General features: G+C 40.0%; 1 protein-coding gene across 1 annotated transcript in view; it reads left to right on the top strand.

Moving 5' to 3' along the window:
- Positions 1-27,200, top strand: part of GADL1 (glutamate decarboxylase like 1) — an 85,342-nt gene extending 58,142 nt beyond the window's left edge. The window contains exon 15 of the mRNA XM_075745743.1: positions 24,423-27,200. Within this exon, the coding sequence (XP_075601858.1) occupies positions 24,423-24,596 (174 nt within the window). The 3' untranslated portion in view covers positions 24,597-27,200. The remainder of the gene's footprint in view (positions 1-24,422) is intronic.
- The last annotated feature ends 312 nt before the right edge of the window (positions 27,201-27,512 follow it).

Below are 27,512 nucleotides of genomic sequence, written 5' to 3' on the forward strand. Positions count from 1 at the left end.
ATTTCTTTTCCAGAAAAGTGATTTTTTGGGGGGATTAAGTGCAAGTGGCACAGTTTGTATAAATTAAGTAGATAGATGGTGACATACCTCAGAAAATTGTTCTCTCTCTGCTTGTGAAGAATTGAAAAATTAAGATACCTAAGTGCTCCTAATTTGGAGATAATGTTCATCTTCATTAAATGGTTATACTAGGGTAAACTGAAGCATTGGAATGGTATATCCTACTATGAATGACCGAGGTAGAAAAGAAAAATAATGATCATTGCTGTGAAGACAGGAACAAAGAATAATTTAACATTTTCTGTTATTATTAGCCTGTCCTTATGCTAATAGTCAAAACCAGCTAATCTGAAAACTAAGTCAACTCTATGACATTTTTTAAAAGCAAGCATTAAACTATTTTCGGAGTATAGGAAGCTGGAGGGAATTTACATTGAATCTGTCCTGCTAGCGAATGCTTGTTACATATTTGAAAGGCAGGTAAATTAATGATTAATTATCAATATTTTACAGATAAAGAAAATGAGGAAAAAAGGTATGGATGTAAGAGCTTATCGTCTTGTAAGAGGTCTTTAACATGTCATCTTGATTTGTACCTCTTGTCATTTCTCAATAGCATAATAAAAATAAGCACTTCTTGGAGTCATGTTGCCACACAGAACAGTATTGTATTTTTGTTCATTGCTGCTATAGAAATGCAAAATTTAATATTTTGTGATGTAACACTGTGAGACATTTTAGAATTGTTCATATATGCTTTTTGAATGTCCGTGTGTATGTGTGCTCATGCATGCACATGTGTATGATTATGTATTTACATATCAGGATCATGTAAAAGAAAATAATTCTTGAAAAGGGAGAGGATGGAATAAGGCATAGTATCACTGAAGTATCTAGATTCTTAGAAAAACTAGTTAACAGAATCACAGAACAGTTGAGGTTGGAAGGGAACTCTGGAGGTCATCTTATCCAAACCCTCCCCAAAGAAGGGACACCTAGAGTTGGTTGCCCAGGACCATGTCCAGGTGGCTTTTGAGTATCTCTAAGGATGGAGACTCCACAGCCTCCCTGGGCAACCTGTGCCAGTGCTCAGCCACCCTCACAGTGAAAGTGTTTCCTGATGTTCAGGGGGAACCTCCTGCGTTTCAGTTTGTGCCCATTGGCTCTGGTCCTGTCACTGGGCACCACTGGAAAGAGCTTGGGTCTGTCTTCTTTGCATCCTCCCTTCAGGTGTTTATATCATTGATAAGATCCCCTCCCCGGAGCCTTCTGTTCTCAAGGCTGAACAGTCCCGGCTCTCTCAGCCTTTCCTCATAGGAGAGATGCTCCAGTTCCTGAGTAGTTTTCATGGCCCTTCGTTGGATTCTCTCCAGTATGTCCATGTCTCTCTTGTACCAGGGAGCCCAGAACTGAACACAGCACTCCAGGTGTGGCCTCACCAGTGCTGAGTAGAGGGGAAGGATCAGCTCCCTTAACCTGCTGGCAGTGCTCTACCTAGTGCAGCCCAGACTACACTTGCCACCTTTGTGGCAAGGACACATTGCTGGCTCGCGTGCAACTTGGATGTCCCCCTACGTCCTTTTCTCTCAAGCTGCCTTCCAGCTGAGTGGCCCCCAGCATTTATTGGTGCAGGGGGTTGTTCATCCTCAGGTGTAGGATTTAGCATTTCCTTTTGAACTTCATGAGGTTCTTGTCAACCCGTTTGTCCAGCTTCTATTTAGTCTGCATGTTCCAGTTTCTCTTAAACATGGTCAACATTTTTGCTATCTTAATAGTCTTTGGCTACTTTTAGGGGAAAAAACCATACCAATCCACAACCCTACAAAAGCAAATGCAGTCTTATTCCTTGCAAATGTATGCTTTCCAAGAAATGGTGACCTCTAAATCTATGGTTTATTCTTTGACAAAAATACAGTATGCATTCTTAGCCTATTTACAGTCAAAAATTTTCCATTCTGTACTATGGCAAACTGCTATACTCTTGGTGTATTTTGTTGGTTTCAGCAAGTGCATCCAGATTCCTGACTACATAGTACTTGTTTGCCCAAACAGCATGTATTTTCTTCTGCTTAAATAGGACTAATTATTCTTCCTTTCCTTTGCTTCATTTTGGAGTTAGAACATATTGACTAATATTTTAAATGGCCTTTTCTGCCTGTCTGTGAAGAGAACTGCTTTTAATAAGAAAGCAGAGTTTGAAGACACTCAACACAGTTAATTTAGTTCTAGTTGACCCTATTGACTATGTTCTTATAAAGCAGCACTGTGCTCTTGCATATCTGTGCACCTCTTCATTATGCTCTCTCAGTCCTATATGCACATTAATAACCAATGATGGAAGAAAAAAAAAGTTTGAGTTACAGGCTGAACTCCAAACTGCAGCTTTTCTGAAAGTGTCATAGATCATGTTTAATAGCCTGTGGATCAAAATGAAACCCAATATACATCACAGGGGAACTCAATAATTGAAGCATCCCAGGAATGTCTAAGTACTGGAGTCTTGAGGTCACTAGAAGCTTCGTTCTGTGCTCAGTTTTTACTTGAATAAATGCTGTTTCTTCCCCCCATCATCTTTTCTTTTTGTAACAAACACTAATCATATTTTAATGCACTGACAAATTATTTTATCTGGCATTTTGGGGAATAATGAATTCCCTTTTCTTCCTCTTCCACCTACTAATTTTCTGTGAAATGAGGAAAACAGTCATTCAGAGGTATTAGCATTTCATAATGTCTCCAGTACACTCGACTCACGGCTATCTCCTTTCTGTGCTGGGTATCTGCAGAATGGTCCCACAGGGGCAGTGAACATGTTCTCTGGGTCTGTGAAGCTGGTCTGCACACCAGCTCTGAATTTACTCCTTTCATATGAGAAGCCCCTGGGGTGCTCTGAAGGATCATAACTGGTCCCTTGGTGATGAGAACACAATAATTTGCAACCCTGGGGCTGCACAGGTGGTATTATGTGGGTATGGGGAGGATGTATAGTCTCGTCTCAGGAAAACAGCAGTCGCTGAAGGGTTTTGTGGACTCGGTGCTCTGTGGTTTACACAGGGGATAAATTCTATTCCCATGTGAAGGTGGTGGAAGGAAGGTTGACTGCTGTAGCATCCTACTGACAGAAAAAAACCTTGGAATGAAATTGTAGGAAGCCTGGCCAAATTGAGACCCTGGGGCCTTTCTTGAGTTGTGATCACAGGGCTCCTTTTGCCAGGGCTGCGTTGTGGCATTGTAGCAGAACTGGGCTGGCGCAGGGCATGAAGTCTGATCCGGAGCCCTCGGGATTAGATGTAGCAAGGCAGCCGTGCAGCCCAGATCAGTCCCATCTCATGGTGGGCAATGGTGCTCCGTGAGGACCGTCATTGTTTCACCACATTGTTTAACCTTGTGCCTGTAAGCTGCTCCTAGAATTGCCCTTCCTGCAGCTGTCCGAGCTGTGGCTTCCCTATCCCTGTGAGGATTTTGGTATGCAGTGCAGAGGATCAGGGGTTTTGTCTTTTCTCTGGTACAGTGGGAGTTACAACTGAACGAGGTTGATGACTGAGGAATGCAAATGAGGGGATAACGGGATTTTTAGGTGAGCACTTGCAGTGAACATTTTAGGGTGCGCTAGGGATTGATTAGGTGAAGGCCCAGCAGAGCCACTGGCTTCATACATGATGGTTATATATATTCCTTAACCTTGCTAATAACTGATTTTTCAATGCTGAAGGATATGTGTAGGATAAAAGTAACATCTGCCCCTCCCATTGGTCCTTTGCACAGGATGAATCTCATTGAGAGTGAAAGCAAAGAACGTGGCTGAACAAAAATTATTTTCAGCGGTTGTTTAATTGTTAGTGCATGATTTTTCTTGCTTTAGCACACAGCAAAACTGCAGCGTGGAATGGAAGCCACCACTTCTTGGTTGGCGCCTTTTGAAGTGCACCCTCTCCCTCCGCAAGGGTGTGGTAACAGGAGCCTCTCTGAGTGCTTTAAATATCTTATAAAGGTACTTGAATATCAGAAATTGCAGGTGGGCTACATGACAATCTCATGAATAATGAGTGCTAGTGTGGTCTGTTGGTAGTGGCTATTTAAATGAACCCTTTCTACACTATACAATAAAGTTTCCTCCAGTTACAAATCTTACTGGTGGCATCGTGACCATTCTGCCCTGCCAGCTGGTACCTGCTGTGGTTTCTAAATGAACCGAGTGTTTTCTAGCATTCTGTTAGTTTTGGCATGCTTAATAAATAACAGCAATGAATTGGCTGTAGTGCAATAATAGTGATTACAAGATAAATAGCACAGTGATTTTTTTTTTGGTCATGTTATAGCAAATGGGACAGAAGGAAAATAAAATCTTTGAGTTTCACCCTTAATTAATGGACCCTACAGCATGAGTTACTATGTATTTGATGCAAAACCAAGATAAGATATCTTTCTGCCTTATCACCCAGAAAACAGAAGCTGCTTAACAGTATAAGCCTTTATTTTACCTCATAGGAAAGGTAAGCTTCTGCTGGAGTCTGGAAATAGGGATGACAATTTCAACACTGGCTTAACCTGTCTGGGGAAATATTTAATGATATTTGTTCTGTCAGGTGTAAGTGGGGAACTTCCATGTTGGGTGGAGTTGCAAAGGATGCAGGCACTTGGGCATATGCAGCATTTCTAGAAAAGAATGACAAACATACCTGGGTTACAAATATTTGATCAAAGAATTGTTTAGTGGTTGTTATTAGGGTACGAATGAAACATTTATGGCTTTACACTTCTCCTTTTGTTGGACAGCTGATGTAGATTTTGTGGAAGAGTGGTAGTGCATGGAAGAGTCTTTACTTTGTTCCTAGCAGTCCAAAATATGCTTTTTTTTTTTTTTTTTTTTTTGGCACCAGAATAGGAGTGCAAGTACCACATAGGAAAGCATACTCTGCTGCTCTGCTGCAGACAAGCAATGAAGCTGTTGTGCTTTCCCTGCCCTTTCCTGCTGCAGCAGCTCTTCACCAGTACAGTGTTTGCGCTCTCACCGTCTGAACTGCACCGTGTGTGCTAGGACAGATGCATCTGGACAGGGAATGTAGTTCCTCTCCCCTTTCCCTCTTTTGAGCAGATCAGATGAACCAGCTGCAGTCAGTCCAGAGACCTGTGGGAAGGCATCAGCTGGTTCTACCTTTTTCCCTTAAAATTATGCTTAAACTGAATTATGCCTGCCAGACAGGAACATATTAGCCATTTTTTAACAAGGTTCAGGGTGCTGCATGTGACTTATGAAAATAAATGAATAAATTAATTTACATGTTTGCAGCTGATTTGCATCTTGCCATAAAACTGAAGCCTATGATCAAAAAGAACTTAAGGAGAGAAGGAAATTACCTGGCCATCTCTGTATTTTGGGGACTTTTCTCTGGGTAGCCCAGTGACTTTTGTATAAGTGTATCTTCTAGAAAGGCATATATTCTTGACTGGAAAATATCAAGGAAAGGTGAAACTACCATTTTCCTTGGCACCTTTTTTCAATGGCTAATTAGCCTTCCTGTATGAAAGGAGATTGATTGAGAAGGGAGGAAGAAAGGTGAAAAAATACCTTTCCGCACTAAAATAGCCTTCTCTATTTTTCCCTTTCACTTGCTCATAAGCTATCATCAAACCACCTCTCATTCTTTAATTTATAAATTAAATAGATTCACGACTTTAAGTCTTCATTAGCCATTGAATCATTTCTGCGGCTGTCATTAGCATCCTTCCAGTTTTTCATTATCATTTGGAAAAAAAAAAAGTGGATGTCTGAACTATGTATTGTTTGCCAGGACCTGAGTTTCCACTACTGCATGTGGAGACAAAATTGCCTCCTTAATGCTTGTGCACTTATTTGCAAAATTGTGGATCATATCAACTTTTTTCTGCTATTGTATTTCTTTGGGAGCTCAAGCTGATGAGGCTTTGTAAAATATATATATTGCAATGATGAATGCTGAAATGAAAACTTTTCTTGTGTGTATAAATGACTATTTCACGAACAAAATAAATTGTCAAGACATCTTGGTTTGGTTTTTTTTTTTTTTTTTTTTCCCATTGGCCCACAGAAAACAGACTGACATTCCAGATTAACCAGTGGTCCTAGGATCTGGGGAGCTGTGTTTAAGAGCAGCCCTCACTGTTTTAAAGCATCCACATAAATGACCTAATGTAAAAACTTTGGAGTCTGTCTCTTGACAGAACTTTTTAAAGCTGATTTTGGCTTTGATGTAGAGTGAAAACAATTGCAGAGAAGTCAGTTTCTTGCCAGGAAGGATTCTTGGTTTCTGATATGTGACCTGGAAGCTCGTATGATTTTTGTTTTATTGTTGACTCCTACAGTCTTTTCAGAGTCACTGTTTTTAGGATAGTCATCCATTCTGAGCTGTCTGGGGTTTTTTCCGTACATGCACAACTTACCTTTTGGCTGTATTGACAAGCCGGTGCTAGAGTGGGTTTGAGCAGGTCTGTGCAATGGCTTGTCTTCCTCAGTTTTTTCCCTTTGTGAGTCTCTCACTTACAAACGATATCAGCTGTCATTTATTGACTTCCAGGAAACCAACAATGAGGATTAGCATCAAGGCTAATCCTGATCTCCATGGAGCCTCACTAGCAGCACCATTTGATTGACCCCCTATTTACTATATGTGGAGATATGCTAGTTATTCAAATCTTGCTTATTTTTACTGTATCACTGTTGTGTGGTCCTAATTTTTTTTTGTGCTGCTGCTGTGTGAATTGTTCCTGCTATTTTTCATCTAAATGGCTTGTGTAAGGCTTTCTTATTAATGCTCTAAGTGCAAGTAAATCATCAAGAAAACTTGTATTATCAGCAAAATAATGAAGGCAGGCTTACCCAAAAAAATGGTGTTTGGCAAAGATATAAATGTAACTGAACACAAAAGACTAAATTTTAAATCTGTTTCTATCAATTCTAAAATGACTATATATTCTTACCCTTTAATTCATTATAAATTAAATCCGGTACAAGTGTTTCTTTTTTTTAAACTTTCTGTTCATATTAGCTTAAGAATCCTTATTTCACTAGGTCTGTCTCCTTACCACTTCTAATACTGGTGCTTGTTTTCTGAAATTTCCATGGTAGCCCCAAAATTACGCAAAGATTCAGTGAGCCTTTTTAAATCTTGGTACAAGTCATCCAGGCCTGTAGGTCTAAATAATTGCCCTCAGTAGGTCTTTAACATCCCAATAGCTGCTGATGGCTCGGAAAGTTTATCATGTTTGTGGTAGGAATTCCTCCCTGCAGAAACTGAAAGCTTATTGAACACTTCTGCCTTGCCTGCATTTTTAACGATTAACTGTAGGTAGGGCTTCACTCATCTCTAATGTACATACTAAAGTGTTTCTTTTTTCCTTAGTCCCGTCAATCAAGGATTTCTTTTCCTTCTGATAAATTTTCTCCATGTCACATTTGTATTGATTGCTATGTGATCCACTTCCCCCTTTCAACATGTTAAATATTGCTTTGCTATCTTCACTTTGCCAATAAACCAAGATGGGCTTTTAGATAAAGCTGTCTTCTTTCTTGATTGAAGGATTGCAGCTTTTGGCCATCTAATCTCTTCTTAAAGAGCTTTAAGATTTCATCTATCTTTCCCACCTGAAGTTTTTTGGAAATTAAGTCTTTTGAAACACCCTTTGTGATTGGGACCATCCTTTTCCTTTGGCTGCAGTGAGTATAGTCGGGTTGTGATCGGTTCACAGAGGGAAGTGCTGATTTATAGACCGATGATTAATTTCTCCGTGCCACGATATGTTTGGAAATGAAGATGTATCATACGGGGTCTGCGCCACCCCTGCTGGTGAGCGGGACAGGATGGGTTGCTGTGCAAAACTGACTGTTGTATGAGATGGGGACTGTCTGGACATGCTCGGCCAGCGTGTGTGATAATGGGATGCGGCAGCTGGGGAAGGGCGGGAAGACACAGCCAGCGCTGGGTATCCATGTGCCTTAGCTGCTTGAACGATGCCTCAGTTTGATTAGTACAATGCAGTTTTCTACAGAAATCCTGGATGTAACATCTGTGCTTGTGAATCAGGTTAATTTTCGCAGTCAACAGTAGCTATGAGGTAGTTGGTTGACCCAGAAGTCTCACTGCTCAAGCTGCCAACGTGTTCTGCTGGAAGTGGTTAGGCATGGTGGTTAGTACCTGGCTGTAGGACCTGCCCTGCATGCCCAACTCTGGGTACCACCTATGGGAAATCTGCAGTGCTGGTACCTGCGTCAGGGCTTGGAGTTCAGGTCCAGCCGGATGGAGACCTGCACGTACATTCGGGGATTACATCTGGATTGTAGCTTTTCCAAGAATGTTTTTTAAGCCGTAGCTAGTAGTAAAGCCAGGTGACCATTGGGGGGCACCAGAACAACAGTAATGTGTTGGAACTGCTAATTAGTGCACATGCTGTTAATGTCTATTTGGTGCAGTCAGGGAAAAAACCCTGTGTTTGAGGAGGGGAGGAAATTTCTTCCAGTTCTTAAATCAACATAATTTCCTCAGTAATACTTCCAGCTCTGTTTTGAAAGCATGAGCTGTTACAGAATAAACTATAGCAAGCATGAGTTATCTCCTACTTTCCAGGCAGCACTAGCTTTGTCCTTTTCTTTTTTCTTTTTTCTTTTTTCTTTTTTCTTTTTTCTTTTTTCTTTTTTCTTTTTTCTTTTTTCTTTTTTCTTTTTTCTTTTTTCTTTTTTCTTTTTTCTTTTTTCTCTTTTCTTTTCTTTTCTTTGTATAAAATTATGTATTACTTACAAGGTTTAGACTAGAAAGTTATTTTGCATAAGATATTTTGAATAATTATCACTGAGAGGTCAGTGTTTAATAAAATATGAAGCTGCTTGTAAAGATTTTACAGTTCTCTCCTTCCTAGGTATTTGAGTGTCCTATATGGGGTCTAAATCCAATAATGTTTGAGGAGTTAGTATACAGTTTTAACAGCAGTTGAGTGTTTTGATTTTTTTTCTGAGTGACAATTCAGCTGATGGTCTGAATTTCAGATGTGAAGGGATATCTAAAGACATCTCTTCTGACTAGTTGCTCTATGTGGATTTTATCATGCATAGATATTGTATAACAGTGACTATAGGCTACTGGTCTCAAAGTATCTTTGCCTGCTCCTTGACCTGGCCTCACAAAAAATGGGTGGGAAGTAGTATTTTTCCATTTAAAAAGAAGGCTCTTCTGTTATCTATAGGCAAAGGCTTCTTCCAACTGTCTATTGAAATTCCTCCTGCTAATCTTTGGTGAAAATGTACAGTATTATTATTTAATATTGAAGGTATGACCCTGTTTCAGTAAAGATTTGTTTTCTGGTTTTAGTTTAAGTTCCTCAGTGTGAAGATAGTGAGTTTTCTGCCTTTTGAGTCACAACATGCTTTCTGAAAGGCAAAGCTACTAGCTGAGGTCTGGCCTGGCTTGGCCAGTGCTGTTGGAAAGCATTGTCCAAGTTATCCTGAGTCATCTGCAATGATCAAAGCCTGAAGCTGCCAGGGACTTTAATCTCCAATGGTACCAATGGTCTTCCTTTGACCAGTTGTCTTACTGTTTACCAGCCGTGAAGTCCCCATTGCGTGGATGAATGTTGAAGTGCAATCAGTGGGTTTTAGTTATAACAACACACTCAATTCATTTTGTAAGTGAAAAATTTCGCAAATAGTATTTCTGACAATCTTGACAAAATATCAAACAGCAATGAAATGAGTTTAACATCTAGACACCTAGAAAAGACCCGGAGACTTGAAGAAAGGACTCCTTGCCTGAAACCATGTTGCTTTTTCTAAGTAATTGGCCTGAAAAAGATACTACTTCACTATGCAGGTCTTGCTTTCTTTATATCTCTAGACCATCATAGTCACAGAAAACAGTGTCATCATGAAACATCTGGCTTTTATCAGGCAGCTAGGGGCATCTGGAAATTCCTGCTTTTTCAAGCTCGCTAAGCCTATCTGAGGTTTTCTAAAAATGATGAAAAGAACTGTTAATCCTACTGTTGCTAACTTTAAATTGGGAAGTCACTCCTTAAATGTGTGCAGTTCCTTAATTCATGCACTAGATGGTGATCAAAAGCAGCCCAAGATATATGCTCTCTTCTGCTTCCCAAAGTCACAGCTGACAATGGAAAATGAAACCGCATGAGACTGACCACTTTTCCTGCCAAGCTTTTAAACTTTTTTTCCTCTGTCCATGAATGATTAATCTATTTAGCAGAATCTTCTCAAAGATTCAGGTAGAAATGAAAGTGCTTAGTGGTGCTGCTAAATTCATATATCCTGTTGGAACTGTGATTTTTAAATCAGTTGTTTGATAAATGCATTGGAAGTACTTCTGCTTGTGTGATCATGAAATATTCATAAAATGTCCCATAATTTCAAGCTGGGGTTAGTGTTGTTTCCACAATACAGGAATTCAAATGTACCAGTTCTTAAAATAGTTGCTACGGACTGAAACTTGGTCTTTGAATGTACAAATCGATTACTAGAGGATAATAAAAGATAGTAATGGAAAAGGGGGAGCACTACTCTGAAAACATGATTACAGATTTTTATAAGATTGAAAACAAACCGAACAGAAACCGTTTCCATACTGCCCACCCTGAAATTACAAAAGCTATTCTAATCCTGTACCTTGGGAATACTACTGGCTTCAAAGGGAAAGATTGCAAGATGTATTTTGCATTCTGTAACTGGAAAAATGCATTCCACTGAAGAGAATCAGTCAAAAATATTCCTTTTACTAAAAAATCAAAGTACAATTTTCAGGAATGGAGGCTGATAGATGGATTTAGACAGATTAGGGACATGGGGAAAGCTAGTACAATACTGTGTAGAGTGATGGTAGGTAGAGAATATCGGTGCAGTTTTTAGATAGTAGAAGGGGAAAGTACTACACATGGGACTGTAAGATGCCATTGTACAACACACTGGACTGTACTATAGCCATTATAGGACAACAGAGTAGTTCAAATGAACAGTTGAAAGAAGGAGGGTGTCACATAAATAGTGAGTCTTAATAGCTGGGAACTTTTTTTTTTTGTCCTCTGGGTACGTCTGTAAGTAAGGCAGCAGAAGCCTATCTCAGGACTAGTGCTCAGAGCCACTCTCGTGCATACATCCTTCCTCTGGCAGGGTTAAAAGCTAATAGAAACAACCCTCTTGCTCCTCCAGCACAGGAGGATGGCTGTGGCAAAAGATACGGTGCTGTGGAGCCACCTTCACGTGTGGAAAGACGGAGGAGATGTGACATTGCATGGAGCAATGGCATGGCTTAAATTGAGAGGCATCTTTTTTTTCTTCCTGAACAGAACACGCTCATTGCTGAGGCCTTATCCTAGAAGCTGGGTAAAGAGATACCCCTTGGGCAATAACCTCAAGCTAAATATTTGTAACTCTCTGCGACTTCTGCGAGGCAGGCAGTGAAGGCACAGATCATCAGTGGTTAGGAAGCTGGAGAACAGTAAATAAGTATCTGCTTACAGGCAACTGTACGGTTAAAAAGAGCAAAAGGAAATTTGATGCAGCTACAACATGTTTTACACTGCTGATCTGTGTAGCAATGAGGAAATGCATGGAAAAGCAAGATTCCAGACAACTGAGTTGATGATATGATTCATACACTGACTTTTTAACTCAGCACTCAGCCCGGTTATAATGAGAATCATCTGAGGGGAAGTAAAATAACAACAGTTTGAAGCTTGTAGGAGGGCAGTAGCCTGTAGCCATGCTAGATGTAGAGACTCAATTGCTCTGTAGCACGTTGGAGAGATGGAGGTTGTGTCACGTACTAGATGGAGTTTTTTCCTTGGCATGGTTTTTGTGTTTGTGTTTTTTGGAGTCCACTGCAAGTCTGACTTTTGTTCTAAATTGGTCCTACACAGCTGCATGTATACACTTGCATGCATATAATACACGCATGCAAATAATCTGTGTATGCGTGAAAAATGGATCTTTGCATGTACACATAGCCAGCTTGGCAACAGTGCACCAAAGGGATTTGTGTGCACTACATTTATAAAAACTGGCTCTGAATGTAGAAGGGAAATAGCGTCAAGAGAGCTGAGGCACACCCCTAGTATGGTGTTAGCACGTATTCTCACAACTGTTCTTGATTAAAGATGGCTCTTCCTCAAACAGAATCAGAAGTGCAAACCTCACATTGTCTCATTCTGTGCATTTGCGGTTTTTGATCCTAAAGAACTTAACATATGATAGGATAACGAGGTAAAAGCATACGTGGATTTAATCCTAGTCTGAAGTCCCATTTTAAGTTCATGTCAGATGAACCTCCACCCCAAAGACAGAGCTTTCTAATGATCAGTATGCATGTATGGGACCAGTGGGATGCTCCCGAGATCAAATGCAAATGAGTTCTTATATATAGAAAATGATTCAAAGCACATCCTCACCATTTCAGTGAAAATTGTCAAGTGTCAATTGTCAACCACAGAAAAGACTTCAGAGCAGTGGCAATTAAGTACAATGTCAGAAGGTGGCTAAATCCAGGTGCCTTTGGGACCCAGGAGCATTTCTCCTTTTCCAGCCCAACATGTATGAGGCCATTGTGGTTCCCTGTCCACAGGTCCAGCGAGTACACATATTGCAGTAGGCGCACATGTGCGTGCATGCACATACATACAAAAAATACATGACGTATACGTTTTCTACGATCCCAGAATTTCCATCCCTCTGCATCCCATAGTAAGTATTGCACCCCTTGCCTGGCATTCCTTTGAGAGTTTTTCATTTATTTCTCTTTGTGGGTTCCATACGAGGGCCAAGCGTCCTCTGATAGAGGAGTAGTCAATACGATGTGCTCCATTTTCACTGACCAGGTTACTAGAGTTCCTCTGCTTGTTGTTTCTCTGATCCTTGCTGGGTCTTTGTGTTCTCTGTGGTTAGCCTTTAATCACATCACCTAATGCACATTTACCATGTTAGTCACCGGAGGACCTTGGTTCCCCTTGATTCTGCTTGTACTCTGGATATCCTCTCTCTATGCTGTGACCAGTGCAGCTCTCGGGCCTATCCAGCAGTTCCAGAGCCTAGAAACAGTAGAGGAATGTGGATTTTAGATATCTTTGATTTAAGAGAAAATGTCTGCATAGACTTCATCTTACCTTGCTTTAGCCATCTAAAACTTAGGCAGAGGTCTGCTACTGAAGCCCATGGAGGAGGAGAGAAACTTTTCTAAATTGAGCCTGTCTATTAGATGCCTACTCTAGGATGAGGTGAATCACTCTCTAGAGGTGCCTCTTTTTCTCCGTTAATTAAAGACAAAGCCTAGGTAACTAGCTTAGGCTAGATGTCTAACTTTTTGACTGCCAGAATGCTGGGAGTTGAGTCCTGCTTTCCATGTTTTACCTTCAGTGCTGGAGGCCATGTCTCTGGGTAACACGTGATGTACAGTTCAATGCACCTAACACTTCCTCTCAAGCTATTATTCCCCTTATGTGTGAGACACAGAAATATAAACATATACATTTTGTAAGCAATGCAGGTCCTGATGGAAAAATACTTTCAAGGATCGATGTAAGTCAATATATGGAGCTGAAATTTGGGAACTGTTGTCTGTTTTACTGATGTATGTGGCATAAAGAAGACGGAGTGACCAGGATTTGATTGCAGGTCACTCTGCATTGCACCCTGATGCCTGAGTTCAGCTGTGATTCCTTCAGGAAGGAAAACACTCTGACCCAAATGGCAGCAAGTTTGTGTATATTCTGCAAGAGTATTTGCAAGACAAATTTGCACTAAAAATACCCTGTCCTGCTCACTAACTCACTAACGGACCTGAGTGCTTAAGATCTTGGTCGTTACTTCCTTTCTGTGTGCCTCAGTTCCTTCCAGAGATTAAGGTGAAAATGATAGTATTTCCTCTTATGAAGTACATTGAAATGTGGGGATGGAAAGCACTGTAAAACTCCAAAACAGAAGGAATTTTTCACTTATACTTAGGAGTATGACTCGTTTTCTTTTCCCTTTCTCATTTCCCCCGACAGCAGCTACTTACTGATTTATGTCCCTGCTCCTTACCTGCCTAGTGCATGAATAGTAGATTGATGTGGCTTTAGGAGTATCAGGTTTTTAAGACAAATGAGGAAGTTTAAAAAATGGTGTAGTTCAAACAGAGCTTTTGATTCCTTAGCTGTGCTGATCCTGGCAGAAGAAGGGAAGGAAGGTCTAGAGCAGCATGAAGGAAGAACCCAATGAAATGTACAGTTATAGTCATGGTAGAGAAAAATAAGTATTTCTATCCCTAGATATTTAATTTTATTGGAAATTATATGATTTAATTATCAAAGCACAGTAATTATGACCCATGCAATACTAACGACTATTGGCAACAAGGCTCACGAGGACACGCAATCTAATTAGTTTTAATGGGATGGATTTAATAATACATTGGATTAACATCTGTTAGAACCAAGTATCAAGATTTATTGTTCTCTGAATAAATATTGACCTCTTGCTCTCAGGTCAATAAATCTTATGCTTGCCTCCACTTAAATGTATCTACTTACTACGTTAGCGCTCTTCTGTTTCCTATCACCAACTTAAGTTGGAGAGGGGAGCTGCACTTCCCTCCTGCTGCATCAAATGCTTCTTTAAGAAATGGCAAGAAAACATTGAATTTGCAAATAGAGGAAAAAAGGGTTGGGCCCTGAACTCTTTGTCCTTTCTTCATGTAAAACTGCCCTTCCTTAATGTTGCTTGCTAAGAAATTTAAGAAAAGTTCAGAAAAAAAATCAATTACTAATAATGCCACAGAAAAAGTGTGTAGCTTGCATCATCTGCTCAATTAAGCAGTCTTCATATTTTGTGTAATGTTGTGAGTGGTGTCAGAAATATTTGTGGGGGTGAATGGGGGAGGAAATTCCGCTCCTTCATGTCTAATGATCTACAAAGTTTTTTCTAGAACTTCAGATTTCATTTTGTGTTTCAGATATTTACGCACAGATTCCTTGCTAACTGTAGGCCTCTCAAGAGGATTGAGATGGAATATGTTTCTTTTTCATGCCTACAAGGGAGGAATTTCTTGTTACTCTCCAAAGGTGTCAGTATGGTCAGAAATATCTACAAGTCTTACAAAATTTCTTATAACTGAGAGTTCCTCTAAAAGCAGTAGAAAATATTTGAGATAGATTGATATCCATTCAGCAGCTATTTAGACCTTCCTTTCAAATTTAATAGAGTTATAAGGAAACATATGTTAGTCTAACTCTACTGCAGGTGAATTCAGCTATAAAACTCCCCGTGACTTCAATGGCAGACTTCTGTCGGTGAATGTTGATTAACGTAGAGAGTCTTTTCCGGAGCCACTGATCAATTGGAGACTTTATAAATTTTGTAGGAAGATTATTTGTATTTATTGAATTCTGCAGAACCTTTTCAATAAAGGAAGTGAAATCTAGCAGACTTTAATGGATGAGTTTTATATAGTAGATCGTAACTGCTTTCAAAAATCAAAAGATTGTCCTTGCTCGCTCTCTCTCTCTTGTCAAAATATGTATGCTGGTGTGGAAGCCTGACAAAAACGTGCAAGATTTTCACCATTTTTCACCCTGCTATTTTCCTTCTAATTGTACCATTTTTACCTTTTTGGTGTGATTTATAGGTAGCTGTGGCACTAAGGCAATGATGACATTTGCAATGGTCCAGAGTGAATACCTGATCAGACTGGAGAAAGAATAAGGTTCTCAAAGCAATTTGGTGTACAGGATTAGAGGATTTAATTTGCGCCTCTGAATGCTGAGCCATATCTATAGGGTGTAGGGTAGGCCCGAGGTTAGCAAATTTTTTATTCCATGTATTCCTTTTGAGGTAAGTATATTGTTACAAATCTCTGCAAAACAGATGCTAAATTTTGAGCCCCGTGTGCTTTTCCCCCTCCAGCTGCCCTTAAATTATCTAGGGTTTGACTGCAGTCTAGTTCTATTTAGCTAAGACTTTTAAGAATCATAATTACCTACATTTTGGTTCTTTGGTTTGCAAATACTTGTAGGTGCAAATCATTATTTTCCCTTCACTTTCCACCCTTTCAGACCACAAGAAAACTTGTGAATTTTGATACCCTAGGGATCCTGCTTTGTTCTTTCAGTTTCCCGAAAGTGCATTTAAGCACAGAGGTTTGTAGCATATGTTGCATTTAAGTTGTGGATAAAAAAAAAAAAGGAAAACATGCTTACTGGGGATGAGGAGAGGAGGAGGGCTGAGCTGGAATGACCACTCTCCTGGGACAAGTTGTACACGGAAAAAGTGTTCTTGACTTTGATAGGGCTCCACGTGGAAGGGTTTGGTGGCCTTTATTTCATGGTCAGATCAGGCTTTAAATAAATGAGTCTCAGGTAGGAAAAACAATTCTAATAACTGGCAGTTATGAGTCCTATATTTCACTGGGTAGAGGGGGAAAGTGGATAATTTTCTGTGTTAAATTTGGTGATCAGATCAGACTGCAGCCTTGGTTTTGTGGTAGCAGTCTGGGTCATGGTAGACACCATCCCCTCATCCCTCCCAATAGATTGTAAGCCCACTCTGAGCAGGTCGTTATGATGTTTTTAAGGAGAAAAACAAAAAAGACACAAAAGATATCCAGTTTTGTTGAAATGTTCATTTTTCTTTAGATCTGGTTAAAGAATATGAATAAAGATGGGTTACTATTCTTTAACTCTTACTGTAATGCAAATACAGAAGGTGCTGCTACCTTATGTCAGAAGCTGACTGGTGCAAGTAGTAAATAAGATCTTAACAGTTGGGAATCATTTCAAGCTTCTGAAGCAACATTGCTTTTTCTACACCTGAAGCGTGTCAAGTTTTGGAACTTGTGTCACCATATAATGTAATCTTCCTGGTGTAAAGTGCTCCTCCCAGGCCCAGGCGTTCACATCGCACTGTGATTTCTTTTTTTCCCCCAATGGAGTAGAACAGAAGCTCATCCCTATGCATATAAACTAAAAAGGATTTTTTTTTTTTTTTTCATTAGTTACTCTTGCTTTCAAGATAACAAGCTACCCTTTCATCCTGGATGGAGAAAGGGAGCTTGTCTTTGGCAGGGTTGAAAGACTGGAAAACCTAGACACTAAAATGGAGAATAACAAAATGTTGCACGGAAGAACCTCGTGTACACTCTGAAAGCTTTTAAAACAATTATTTTTATAAAACCAGTAGTGCTCAACTCTCTTGCTACTGTTTAAACAGATCAGAGCAGTGGATCCATAACGTTGTGTGCTAGTCTTTGGAGTTTTCTTAATGCCTACGCTTTCCATATGGCTTGTTAATAAGACCTCGGTAAAGCACCACAGAAATGACAGAAAAATAATAGGAAATGCACGTGAATTGTCTTGAAAAGCCACATGTGCTCAGACAGCATGGGACATGGGACTGTGCACCTGGAAAGCCATGTTGCTCACCAATGTACCTTTTAGCTGTAAGTAAAACCATGCACAAACATCTTTAAGTGCTGATTCTGTTCTGGGTGCTGTCTGTTCAGCCACCTCTTTCTCAGAGGTACACACCATTAGTGTAAAAGCCTTTCTCTGAAGGCTATTTTTTTTTTGTGTAAATGACCAATTAAATAAGTCATTTAAGGCAATCAAAATTCAAAGCCAACCCACCATCTCCTATTAGATAATTTTCAGTGATTTGTTGGGTTCATGAGTGTGTCTTCTGGCAAAAAGCCACGGGTGAGAAGATGACGTGCAAAATATGATAGCGTAGACATACAGCACAGCCCTGAGTTTGAAGGTACATGGAGAACATTGGTATCAGGACAAAAATACAGCAGCATCTGTTCTCCTTTGATATGTTAGCTGCTCCGAAGAATGTGGAAGCAGTTACTGCTATTTTGACAAATGCGCTTATTTCTGCTTTTGTTGCCTGGTGTGGCACAAGGGGAACACTGGCGCAATAGTGTACCGCAATAATTTATTAGTGGTTTAGGGATGTGGGCCCAGAACAAATTCTAGACAAAAGAAAAACATGTTTGGGTTTTACAGAGTGCCTTGGCTACAGGAACAAAGCTGTGTTTGGGTGTGCAAATATTTGGTATTTCGATTGTCCCGGTTGGGATGACAGCTGACAAATGGTCTGAGTTTGTTTTTAATTATCACCAAAAGGGAAAAAGCCTGTTGTTTTAAAGCCAGCAACCGATGTTGCAGCACAAGGCAAGAAAAGATATTTAACAGTGGAGGGTATACTTTCTCAGTGTTAGAATATGTTGAAAGCACTATTACTTCCAAATGTTTATAGTGTTTAGCTAGATTTGTGATTACAGCCAACCAAGAAAAGTGTTTTGTTCATTTGTATTGCATCCAATGATCGATATTAAAATGCCAGCTACTGTTCTTACTTAATACTGACTGGTATCATTGATATCAAAGTTACCTTCTGCAGTCACACTGGGAAATGCAGCGCTGTGACAGATGTTTGTGAGACCTATTTGGCACAGCAATTATTTAATATCTATCACAGCAGCCTGCAGAGCACCCACGAGGTATCAGGGCCAATTACAATTACATGTATGAACACACAGAGGCTTTGTTGCCCTGAAGGGTTATATGCCTCCAGTGAAGGGAAAGAGAAACCTGTTACCCACAAGAGATGATTTGTCCAAACAGCCTCTGGCAGGGTTAGGGACCAGTGCTCTTTGTTGAGTCTGTATCCAGTACAACCACTGTGCTGTCATTTAGGCAAGATAAGAAACAATATTGTGAAGACCCACTGAACTCAATAGCCCATATGTAAAGTTTAAAATTGTGTCCAAATACTTCACTGAATTGGGGTTTTGTTTACTTTTTTGCGTGGCAATTGCTGTACAATAGTTGTTTTCTTATGAACATACATGAATTCAAACTGGTCATTTCTTGCAGGAAGCATAACTTGTCAAACTTTGAATAGGCAATAAGTTGCCTTTTAAGTAACAATCGTGAACTTCCAAATGAAATTTTGCCCCTTCTGGGGTAGCCAGAATAGATTTTTGTGGTTAGGTGGGAGAGACTGTTCTTTATAAACTTGTCTTCCATTGCAAGGAATAATTGAGGTAAGAACACAAAATGTGTTTTCCATTTTTGTGAAATCATGAGAATGTGATGTTTCCATTTTGTCAAAAGGGCAACTTTTTTTTTTTTTTTCTTCTAGCTACAAATCTTCAGCCAATTTCTAGTGCAGTATTCGGTACTTCAGAAAGTTTCATCAAGGCTGTATTTGAGGAAGAGAAATAGTTTGAGCTGCTAATATGCTCCTGTCCTTCCAACACTGTCTAGCCTGCTTTTGTGGATCCCTGGAAAGGTTACTGATTTACTGCAAGTGTGGCTTTCTCTAGTAAAAGCTGAAGGCTGTTTGCAAACTGCCACCTGAAGCAGACACATAAGGAGGAAATTTAGATAATTGCATTCTGCTTCCATTGAAGACTTTGGCAATTTTGAAATGAATTTCAGGAGGAGCAGAATGGGGTTCTGGTGACTAGGAGTCACTACTGCCAGCAGCTGGAAAATACCTCTTCAGCTTTATGTTGCATAGATGCTCAGTGACCTGGGGACTGTCCAAAAGATTTGGAAAAAAATGTTTCTGATAGTAGTTGCCAGTATTAATGCCAGTTTTTATAGGTATTCTGACTTTGTAGCACTTGCTGGCCTAGCACGTTTAGTCATCCACCCTACTCGAAGCTGTTCACATGAGATTCCCAGCCAAATTTTTGCCGACAGAACAGGCAGTCCTGTGAATTTTCCCATACTTTCTGTTTTTTCTGGGAGCCAAAAATTCTATGGATGTTTCAGTTAAGCAGTGTCAGCACTTTTGATCCTACATATTTATGGTTGTACAAATAATGGATTTTTTTGCTTTGGCCATTGAATTAAGAAACTGGAAGCAATTCTTGGTTTTAGTTGACCAGAAAGAATTTTTGTTTTCAGACAAGCTAAAATGAAACAATTTGCTTAGTTTCTGTTTCCCCAATCCTTTCCTACTTACTGCAAGAAAAATGGGTCAATTTCCAATTTAATTTAAGATTTAATTGAAAACAGTGTTTTGAAACAAATATTCAAAATACTTTTACTTTAAAAATTTAGAGAACCTTTAGGCTCTTCTAGTTTCTGTATTTTTGTGGCTAATGCTATCTCTTCACTTGGGCTATTTGTCAAATTCACAATTTCTTTTTTTTTCCCCTGAAGCAAAATACTCTCGTAAATTCATTCCTTAGCAGAATATTTTTACCCAGCGCTGTTATCAATTTACAACTCATTCCTGTTGCCTTGGTGTTTAAATACAAAATTTACAAAATGTTGCTTTTAAAGAGTATAGCCTGTAGACTACAGTTTGGAAAAGCTGTTGCGATATGTCAACATCTGGTATGACTAGAGTAATACAACTAGAGCCTGTGAGAATGACAGCAGTACAAGTAGCATTTAGGTAACAGAGGTACAGTCTTAGAGGCATAGAAAATCATTTGTGATGGGACAGTTTGAACTGACTGGATCAGGTCTAAAATGAGATCCCTTAAAGATTAAGGGAGGGCGTGGAGAAAGAAATTCATAAGCAAGGTTGGACGTAGTCTGCCACTATCAGCAAGCTCTATTCTGCAGTTGTTCAGCCTGAGCTTTCTTGCTCTTTCAGCATATCTGTTAATTGCAATTGTCAGAGACAACATTAGAGCAGAAAAATAAGAGGCTAATTAAACCCAGTAGGTGCTGAGTCCTCTATTTAAGCAAGTAGAACAAGGAAGCAGATCCCTGGGCCTCTGGTTGCACAGTGCAATGTGCACAGCTCTGCTGCAGGATGGCCTTCCATGCACCGCACCTCCTCCCCACCTTCCTAGGTGGAAGAAGGGCATGTCTGATAGCTAATACGCTGCTGAAATGAGCGTTTGGAATAATCTCCAGGGTGGATTGGCAGGGGAGGCCAGCGGCAGGAAGGAAGAGGTGAAGGGAGCAAAGGAGAGAAGATGACTGCAGTTTTAGGATACATTACACTTAAAATTCTGAGACTGTTCCACCGACGGGCCACATAAAGAATTAGATTTACAATTTGAAGTAAGTTCCGTAGTAAAATAATTGGACTGGTGAAGCAATCTCACTCTCACTAAATTGCTTTCCGAGGAGCCTATCCTGAATGGGGCTGTGCAGCTTTTTCTAATATTTGAGCATCCTCAGGTCTCATTGACTTCAGTGGGAATTAAACTCATTGAACTCCTCGCTAGGCAATTAGTTTCTTATAGGTCTAATTTTTCTGCTGCAAAGTAGTAGCTGCCTTTACTTTCAGTTAGCAGTCATTCCCTGTGCTCCTCAAGTCCAAGCCTTAGCATGCCTGTATCATTCGATGGTCCTTTTGTGAGACATGTACTTAAGCATTTGTGCATACATTCTGTTCCTTACTGCTTTCCGTGGATAGGATCCCTGATGGTTTTGTTACACCGACTGCATCACGTTGGCAAATAGAACATGCAAAATACTTGATGGAAAATCTTCTGAAAAAGAATCCAGTCAAAAGCCCATAAGATAGTTTTATGTTTTGTTTTGTTTCTTTCAAGTAGGAAGTGTTTGCTTTGCCTTCAAAAAGGGATGGATGCACTTCAAATTAAGAGGACAACTTCATTAGCATGGAGGATGAATGAGATAATGAAAGTGAGATTTTTCTACCTTTCCTTTCCATGAGAGAAGACCTACTGAAATGCAGTGTATTTACAGTCCTCAAATTACTGAAGCGCTAAATGTTTTTGCTTTCATGGTCTCCATTTCTGCTACTGCACATTTAGGGATGATGGATTGTGGAGCACTGGGTGTTGAGATGAAGAGAATCAATAGTGTGATACAAAAGATGAAATAACTCTGATGGAACATCAATAAAGGCTAAAAGTTGCCATAGGGATTTGAATCCTAAAGAAGAGCTTGAGAAAGTATATTAAGAAGAATTCGCTTCTCCCCTTGCACTAGTGTCTTTATTCCATGAGCAGAAGTCACTTGTGGGTTCTTGTCAAATACAGGGGTGGAGGAATTTTTTCTTTTCTGTATGTGTATGGCACACAAGGTCTTCTGAGCTTTGTCACAGTGTCATTGCTATCTCAGCCCATAGCTGGCATAAACAAAACCAGAAGAGTAGAGCTCTTAATAGCCTCATGTGCTGTTAAAGGGTTCAGCACATGCAAACTTTAGAAGTAGGAGAATTTTATCATGCCAGAGTTACTCACTTTTGAAGAGACCGTGTGTTGCAGGTCCATTCACTAGTGTGCATAACCAGGAGTGTTCCCAACCAAGAGTCTGTCCATTTGACTCCACCACTGGCAAATTGCACAAGAACGGTTCTAAGGCCCAGATTTTGCTCTAGTGTTAGCACTGCACAGAACTGCCTTCAGCGGTTTGTTAGGATGCAGTTTGGAATATTTGATCTGAAGCAGAGAGGATTGTTTGCTGAGTAACATACTTTGAAGAAGACAGCAGAATGAAGAAGGCTGTCTCATGCAAAATAGCTACCATCTCTATCCAAGCAAAACACCAGTGTTTGTTTATTTTTTTCTTGAGTATGGACTAAATGAGGTTACTCTGAAGTAACTCTGAGCTATAAAACAAAACTGAGGAATTCTTGAACCATTTCCTAGGCAGATAGAAACCCAGGTGGGTGATGGTATAGGGATATATTTGATGACTCCTGTTTCTAAATGATGTACGCATTGCAGATACACGCAGCATTGTGATTTCATTGGTAGCTTCCATTAGGATCTTTATGCAGGAGGAACACCTGGAGCTCCACATTAGATTTTATGGATTTTATGGAAAAAGGTGCTATTGAATGTGACTGAAGGTATCACAGTATGCCTCTTAACATTTCTGCTGTAATTCTGAGCGTTCCTGTCCTTGTTGTTACCATCTTGTTTCCCAAATGTTTATCAGAGCTACTTTCACACCTTATTTCTAATTTTTTGCTTGCAGCAATATGAAAATAAAAAAAATTTAAAAATTCTGATTGCACATTGCATTCTGGAAGGATATTAATTGCTTTCACGTGCATAATTCATACTGATGTCACACTCTGGACTTCAATTAGAATTCTGACTCCGTCACTCTCACAGCTTAAAAAACAAACACTAGATAAAACACGTAGCTTTGTCACAAAGATAAACCAAAATCAGAGAGGAAAATTAAGTTAGAACCATAAACACTCCTCTGAATTCAATCTACATTCTGAAACAATGGTAATTTAGACATATACCACTAGACCAGTATGGGAAAGCTAGGCTGTTTGTGTTAAAAAGCTTAGCTGTTTCTATCTAAGCAAACTGTATGGGACTTGCCTACTAAAATGTGCCATGTAAAAATAAAGCTGTTAAGGCAAGTTTGGCGGCATCATTTTTCTTTTTTGCAGATCAGGGGGTAGTTTCTGGCACTAAATTTTAGAGCTGAAATAAATTAATGCAGAAACCAAGGTTAGGTCATATACCTATTTGCTTGGTTCAAAGTCAAAGCGTCACAAAAGGTAAAAAAGGAATGCACTGTTCTGAAGTACATTAGTGTTATTAGTAATATGTTAAAATGCAACACATTTTAAAAAATACTACTTCTGTCAAAATACTTATTTATTCTTCCAAGGAATAGACTATTTAATCCAGCAATGCATTTAAGCTTATGACCGATTTCAAGCATGAGACCACAAAACTACTCACATGCTTAAAGTTAAGCACGAGATTAATTGGACAAGGTTAATAGCCCTGCTGGGCTGAGATCAGCCATTCAGCTATAATGACCTGACTCTGCCATGTCTTACTTATAGGGTTTTTTTGCAGTGAGACACCTATGAGATTTCATCTCATTTGACACAAGAGTGGTGTAGCCAAATGCTACTTACACCTTAAGTCTAAGAAATGAAATCTTACGCTCCAGGATCAGGCCTTCTCCCTTAATATCACATCACACTGAGTTCTTTGGCAGCTTAAGTTTCACAGGGGCTCAATGGAGAGTGTCCTTTAGTGAGAGCGGCTTTGCAGATGTGGTGGGAGAAGGGCCATCAAGGGTGTGTAGTCAGGCTTAGCCTAGTTAGCGCAAGGAGAGAAACCCTGCCTTTCGCCAGCTGCAGCTGATGTTCCTCCTGAGTTCAAACCTTTGATGTAAATCAGGAAGACTAGGAACCTTAACGCAAGCTTTCCTGTGTCACGGATGAATGGCCCAAGCAGCAGGCTTTTGAGGGTTCTAGATCTTGGTCTGATTCTTCCAGGAGTCCCAGTACCTGAGGGTCTCAATGCACAGTCTGCCTCTAAACCTGCAGTTCTGAGCTTTAGTGTTTCTTGGGGCAGGCAGTGGGAAGGCAGGCAAGGGGTGCAAAACTCAGACACTTCAAAAAAACTTTGTTAAGTCACAAAATACAGTTCCTGCTCAAATCTGATTTATTTCTGAGTGTGACATCAAGTCTCTTTTGTCTCTACTTTCAGATTGCTCCTATAATTAAAGAAAGGATGATGAAGAAGGGCAGCATGATGCTTGGGTACCAGCCTCACCAAGGCAAAGTCAACTTCTTCCGCCAGGTGGTGATCAGCCCGCAAGTTAGTCGAGAGGACATGGACTTCTTGCTGGATGAAATTGAACTGCTTGCTAAGGACTTGTAGCTGTAGCTCCACAGCACCAGGCGCTGCTCACTTGTGATACTTATGGAGAGAGAATGGTGGCAGCGTTCGGGTGCTATTTTGTGAAAAGTAGTAAAAAGCTTGACACATAGTTTGGAAACTGTCATTTTACAGAGTGATGTTGAGAGCTTTGCAGGTAGAACACCCCTTTACAGGAAAGTATTTGCTGATGGGGGCTGAGAGTGGCCAGGGGCAGGCCGGTGCTTGCAGCACCACTGCCATTCTGGGAAGTGTTTCCTTGAGAAGGGAGCACTTCTGAAAATGGTGTCTGTGTCCCAGGGAGGGCAGCTATTTATGGGATGCCTGTGCACAGTGTAGCTCAAACTGGTCACTTACACATGCAGGCAATACTCCTCTGAAGTTACTGTTAGGAGTGCATTTAGCTCAGTGAGCTTTAAAATGCTAGTTAGTACTCTGTCAATATTTTAGTTTGGTATGTGTTTAAGGGTAGAGGCCTGGTTGGTAATTACATTGATAAGACTGGAAATCATGGACTTATATGAAGAGTTCCTCAAGGTCCCTAATTAGGTGGATTGTCCAGGTTTTCCGCCGTGAGCTCAGGCAGACAGCAGGACAGGTGCTCAGTGGGGTTGTGCAGTTCCCATCCTGGGAGGTTTGCAGGACCCACCTGCACAAAGCCCTGAGCAACCAATATTGACCCTGCTTTGAGCAGGTGGAACTAGATGACCTAGTAAGGTCCCTTCCAACCTACAGGATTTTGTGATTCTATGAAGTACAGTCATTGGGCCCAGTAAGCATTTGCCAATGTTGCCCACCCAAAATATGACCACCACTTTAGAAGAGCTGAGAATATTGGAATAGCACTTAGAACTTCTTACCTCTTTGGTAACAGGAGTTCCCTATCATTTCTGAACTGCTGTTCACCTTCCTCTGTTTTTAAAGTGCAAAGATTTGTTTAGCAGCTTTTAGATGCACTTTAAAATTATAACAGAGAAAAAAAAATACCTGAAAGATATGTATTTTTTATGCATGGTGACTATATATTAAGAATGTAGCGAAATGACTTATTTGTCATTGTTTGTATTTTCCTACAGATTTGAGATGACTCGATCTTATGTTATCAGTGTATAATTTATATTTTCAAACTGCAATTCATGTGGTCATGATCAGAGAAAGCCTGCCTGTAATTTTAGGGTATGAACAGCTTACATGTTTTTGGTCAATCTTAAGTTGCAAAATTAAGTTCTAAACTTTGTCTTTGTGTTAAGAATTACAGTATACTTTTGATCTGTTTTTATTCTCTAAGACGATCTGTTTTACAAAGATAGAAATATATTTCATGGGGTGAAGTACTTGCAGCAAAATAATGGAAATAACCATGTCTTTCACCTTACAATCAACACCTGCTTAACTTTCCTGTTTTGACGTTTGTTCCTTATTCTGTATTTGAGGTAGCACTGACCAATATGAACCGTTCTGCTATGATGTTTTCTGTCCTGCTGAAAGCTGTCTTTAACCACAATGCTTTCTTGGTTTCATTTCCTACACTGTACTAGAATCCAACATCGCGTGACATTCCTACTTCCAATCTCCAAGATGACAGTGTGGAAGCTTTAACAAGGTCATAATAACCAAGGAGGTCACACTAGCAGAGCAGTAGATAAGAGCAAGAGTCATCCTACAGCACTTGACAGATGCCTTTAACAGTGTCCTGAAAGTGAATATTCTTGTGCTGTTGTAGTGATCCACTGGACTTTAAGCCAAACCCTACGTTGATATTAGTATAAAAATGAATATCACAGTGTGCCCCCTGGATTCTGCCCTGCAATACCCACAGATCACTTTATCATTCATTGCCTTGTGCTTCTGGCTATACCAGCCATCACAATCTTGGAAAGCCCATAACTAAATTCAGCTTATTGAGCCTCCCAGCCACTCCGAGGGGAGTGCAGAGTACCCGAGGGGTGCTGGGTGGATGGGATGACTTTGCTGTTGCTTCTTGAGTTAGACTGTTATCCCTTCTCCTTCTCTTTTTTTGACCTTGAAGGGAAAGACAGAATACAGTGTCAGGATGTTTTGATTATGGTCCAGATTCTTGGTGAGTACTTGATTTTTTCATTCAGGGGGAGCTATGTCACCTTCTGTCAGCTAAGAATTTGGTCCGTGGTGTTTCATGACACCGCTGCTATCGAAAAAGTGTTACTGTCTTGTTTCTCGTTGTGGTGTTAGTGCATTTCTGTTTCCAGATACTGTGACTCTTATGGCACATGTCAGACTGAAGTAACACAGTTCCTTTCTGTAGCGGTAGTGGGTATAGTATTTTTAAATGAGAGCAAATGGAACGTTTTTAACGTTTGCAGAAAATAGGTCTCCAATCAACATGTGCACTGATTTATTCAAAGATATAGGTAAATCTTCCAGTGTGATGTGAGTACCTTATCTAATCTCCATATATTTTCTATTATTTCTGACCCCTTATCACCTCCCAGGTGCATGATATGATGGTTTCATTTCAGGACTAATGTCATTTTCTCCTAGCTGCCTATTTAGGACTAGTTTGTACAAACTGTCTATTTTGTAGCTGGTGATTTTAATAAAATGTGAAGTAAATGACACCCTTATAAATACAGGCTGTGTTTGTCATTTGTCAATCAAAACCTGCAGTGATATATATAAAGAAGGTACCCATGAGCTCGCCAGATGGAGAAACAACAAACTGCCAGCACAGCTTTAAAATGTGAAACCTGGTTTAACCCTGCTTCAGAACGTGGTTTATCGGTGTGCTGTGCCCATCTAATCTTTAATAAACATCTTGGATGAAAATGTGTCACAATTTTTCTTACCCTTGCTCTCAAGTGCAGAAGTTAAATTGGTTTTGGTTTTGGTTTGGGGTTTTTTTTTGTTTTTTTTTTCAGAAATGGCAATTTTATTTATTTT

This window comes from Balearica regulorum, chromosome 2 (assembly GCF_011004875.1).
Source record: "Balearica regulorum gibbericeps isolate bBalReg1 chromosome 2, bBalReg1.pri, whole genome shotgun sequence".
Taxonomy (NCBI): domain Eukaryota; kingdom Metazoa; phylum Chordata; class Aves; order Gruiformes; family Gruidae; genus Balearica; species Balearica regulorum.